The sequence below is a fragment of the Cebus imitator genome, unplaced genomic scaffold (genome assembly GCF_001604975.1).
Source record: "Cebus imitator isolate Cc_AM_T3 unplaced genomic scaffold, Cebus_imitator-1.0 Scaffold560, whole genome shotgun sequence".
NCBI classification, from domain to species: Eukaryota; Metazoa; Chordata; class Mammalia; order Primates; family Cebidae; genus Cebus; species Cebus imitator.
The window spans coordinates 744,955-748,689 of record NW_016107875.1 but is presented as its reverse complement, the minus strand read 5'-3'; the positions used below and the strand labels follow the sequence as shown (position 1 = coordinate 748,689).

General features: G+C 40.2%; 1 protein-coding gene across 1 annotated transcript in view; it reads right to left on the bottom strand.

Annotated features, from left to right (window-relative positions):
- Positions 1–3,735, bottom strand: part of TBPL2 (TATA-box binding protein like 2) — a 32,117-nt gene that overhangs the window by 11,007 nt on the left and 17,375 nt on the right. Inside the window, exon 6 of the mRNA XM_017515817.2 lies at positions 1,627–1,721. Within this exon, the coding sequence (XP_017371306.1) occupies positions 1,627–1,721 (95 nt within the window). The remainder of the gene's footprint in view (positions 1–1,626; positions 1,722–3,735) is intronic.

Here is a 3,735-nt window from a genome sequence, read left to right as displayed (position 1 = left end):
GCTGGGACTACAGACATGCGCCACCATGCCCAGCTGATTTTTTGTATTTTTAGTAGAGACGGGGTTTCACCATGTTGACCAGGATGGTCTCGATCTCTTGACCTCGTGATCTACCCGCCTCGGCCTCCCAAAGTGCTGGGATTACAGGCTTGAGCCACCGCGCCCGGCTTGGAGGAATATATATTTAAGAGGAGCTAAGAAATACAAAAATTAAATCAGGAGAAATTGGCCCTATTAGACATACCATGAATATTAAAGCTACAATAGGATAAAGGCAATAGGATTATAATAGGGTAATTCTTAGAGCAAAGGCTGAACCAAAGAACAGCCACATATGTAAAAATAAAGGTCAAAAGGAATCATCCAAAATTAGTGAGAAGAATATGTAGTGTTAATTTGGTTGGCTAGCTATTTAGATGGGGCATGGCGATCAGTTAGGCTCAGGCCGCATAAACTTGGTATTCTTTATGGTAGAGGAGAGTAAAATGTATAAAAAGACAAAATCAGACAAACTAGCAACTTTCTGTAGGCTGGGTGCGGTGGCTCATTCCCATAATCTCAGCACATTGGGAGGCTGAGGCAGGCAGATCACAAGGTCAGGAGTTTGAGACCAGCCTGGCCAATGTGGTGAAACCCCATATGATATTAAATTTTCTACTAAAAATACAAAAGTTAACTGGGTGTGGTGGTGGGTGCCTGTAGTCCCAGCTACTTGGGAGGCTGAGGCAAGTGAATCATTTGAACTTGGGAGGCAGAGGTTGCAGTGAGCCGAGATTGCACCACTGCACTCCAGCCTGGGCAACAGAGCAAGACTCCATCTCAAAAAATAATTTTTTGGGGGTGATTTGTTCTAAGAACAAAACAGACATAGCCTTAAATGAAAGTCCCATTTCTGAGTGTCCACACTAATAACATAATTTTCTGCAGGTAAAAACAGCCAAACGTCTGCAAACAAAGAAGGAACATTTACCTATCTAACAATGGGACAGTAAGTTTGATTCAACAGTATGTTAGAACGGGTTCAGAAAAGGTAGTCTTCTACCGGCTAAAGCCAGCCTGCTGCCTGTTTTTGTTAGGTGTGAGCGAAGAATGGTTTTTATCTTTTTCAGTAGTTGGGGAAAAAATATTACATGATACACAGAAAGTATGTGACATGAAATTCACATTTCAGAGCCCATTCCTTTATATAATGTTCATAGCTGTTTCACACTGCAATGACAGTACTCAGTAATGGTGACAGACCCTGTGGTCCACAAAGCCTAAAATATTGACCCTTTCCAGAAAAGGGTTTGTTGACCCCTGTGTTAGAACCTTGTGTGGCTGTTAAAAGCCTTTATGAAGAGTTTGTAACAGTAAGTTTAAGCCATATATGTTATCATGGATAATTTTTAAAAAATCAGAACGTAAAGATGAAATACTTCATAAAATGACATAAAAACATGAAAAAAATTATTGTTTTATAGGTATTGGGACCTATAGGTGATGTCATTCCTTTCTTATCTTTCATTCCAGGTATTCTCTGTTAACAAGAATTACTTTACCATGGTGAACAAAGGTATTTAAAATAAGCAAAGCACATGCATAACGATTACATTTTATGAGTCAGAAAATAATCTTAGCACTTACCTGTCAACACAACTTTTCCAGATACAAAGATAAGCAACACAATTCGTGGTTTTACCATTCTATAAATAAGACCAGGAAACAGTTCAGGCTCATAACTGTTAAGATGTAAAAGGAAAATGTTAAAAATAACACTATTCAGTTCCTTTCCCATAACGTGTAAGGTCCAGCATATTAATGTGCATATTAAAGCGGTTTTAAGTAAATTAGCTAGTTTATCGAAAACCTTTTAACAATCTTGATGAAAAGAGAGTCTTGGAGTGTCCTAGGTAATATCTTATGGAAATTAGAAACAATTAATTTTTGGTCATAACACTTTTTCAAGTGCAAGCCATCCTGGATGGTTATTAGAAATCAAGGTAACTTAGGGCATCTGATTTAATGTATTAAGATCTTGTTGGTTAAACATTATCTTTTCAAGAAAGTCTGTTAATAAGAATACGTGTTTTTCTGGATTTCCAAATTCTCTAATAATGAACACATTTTGTATGCATTTATAAACTGCTGAAGTTAATATTTATAGCAGATAGAACCTAAAAATATTGCTAGGCCACTTCTATTTGCATTTGAACAGGTGCTATATAAATAAAGAAAATCCAATTATCCCAAGTTTTTAAAATTCAGGATTTGTTGCTATAAATAGTAACTCATATTTACTACTAAATGTAAGCTGGCTTCTCTATGGAGCAAAGGATGGTGGCATTTGAGAGCTGTTTCTCCCCACTCCAGCCTGGAGAGGAGGGCAGATTCCTAGAAAGGAGTGAGGAACCTACCAAAAAGGAAGTCAGGAGATGAGAGAAGGCGAGTAAAACTATTCTCAAAGCAGTGGCTAATGAACAAGAAATAGAAGAAAAAAAGGCATCCAAGCAATGGAACACTAGCATCTTTGCACTTAAAGGGTGAATCCAGACTGAATGGAAAAACTCCATTCAGCTCAGCAATGAACAAGACCCAAAACAACAAGAGATGTGGAACCTCTTACTGGCTCCAGAAAGGTGCATCTTGCAGCAAGCCTTGCCCATCTCAAGTATAGGAGGTCCCTGTGGGTGGAACTGTCTTCCTGGAACACAACTCAGTCTTACTGCAGAGCATGTCCAGACTCTCACCCACTAGACACTTCCCAACACCAGACACCGAGGAGACCACGATACTAGAGGGAGCCCCAAAAACCCCTCCAGGCCAAGAAAATGAAGGCTGGAGACACAAAAGGAAGATTTCCATTTCATCTTCCAGCTGTATTTTAAGACTTAGAAAAGAGGAAACAAAAACTTTGGTATGTAAAGGATGTTGAACTGCACTTGGCTTTGGGAACAATGGTTTTAAGGTTACCAGCATAATGAGGTCCCAATTAGGGATTTATTTCATTTTATTTATTCTCTGCCTCATTCCCAAAGAGGGCTGAGGCAGAGAAAGAGAGTGGTTTTGGTTAGGGATGGAGAACATTTCACAAAGATTGAGAATACCGAACACCTGCCAACTTCTTGGCCAACCCCACTTTGACCCATCATTCAAGTCTCACTTTAAATGTTGCTTCCCCAAGAAAGTCTTCCTTGATCTCTACCCACCCCCAATTATATTAAAGACCTTGCTTTATGGTGTCATAGCCCCTGACGGGACTTACCTTCACTGTCACCGTATTGCTGTCATGGACTTGTCCATCTTTTCTTTTAGACAGTGATCTCTATGTGGGCCAGGGGCTATAGCTCTATCACTTGCCATTATCACCATAGCATCTGCTACATAGTAGTCACCTAGTTCTTATTCATATAGCAAGTATTTATCATCAGGATATCTTTAAATTAAAAATTAAAGAGGGGGCCGGGCACAGTGGCTCATGTCTGTATTCCCAGCACTTTGGGAGGCCAAGGTGGGTGGATCACCTGAGGTCAGGAGCTCTAGACCAGCCTGGCTAACATAGTGAAACCCCATCTCTACTAAAAAGCAAAAATTAGCCAGGTATGGTGGCAGGGGGCCTATAGTCCCAGCTACTCGCAAGGCTGAGGCAAGAGAATCAATTGAACCTAGTGGGTGGAGGTTGCAGTGAGTGGAGATCGTTCCAGATCATGCCACTTTATTCCAGCCTGGGCAAAAGAGTGAAACTCCGTCCCAAAA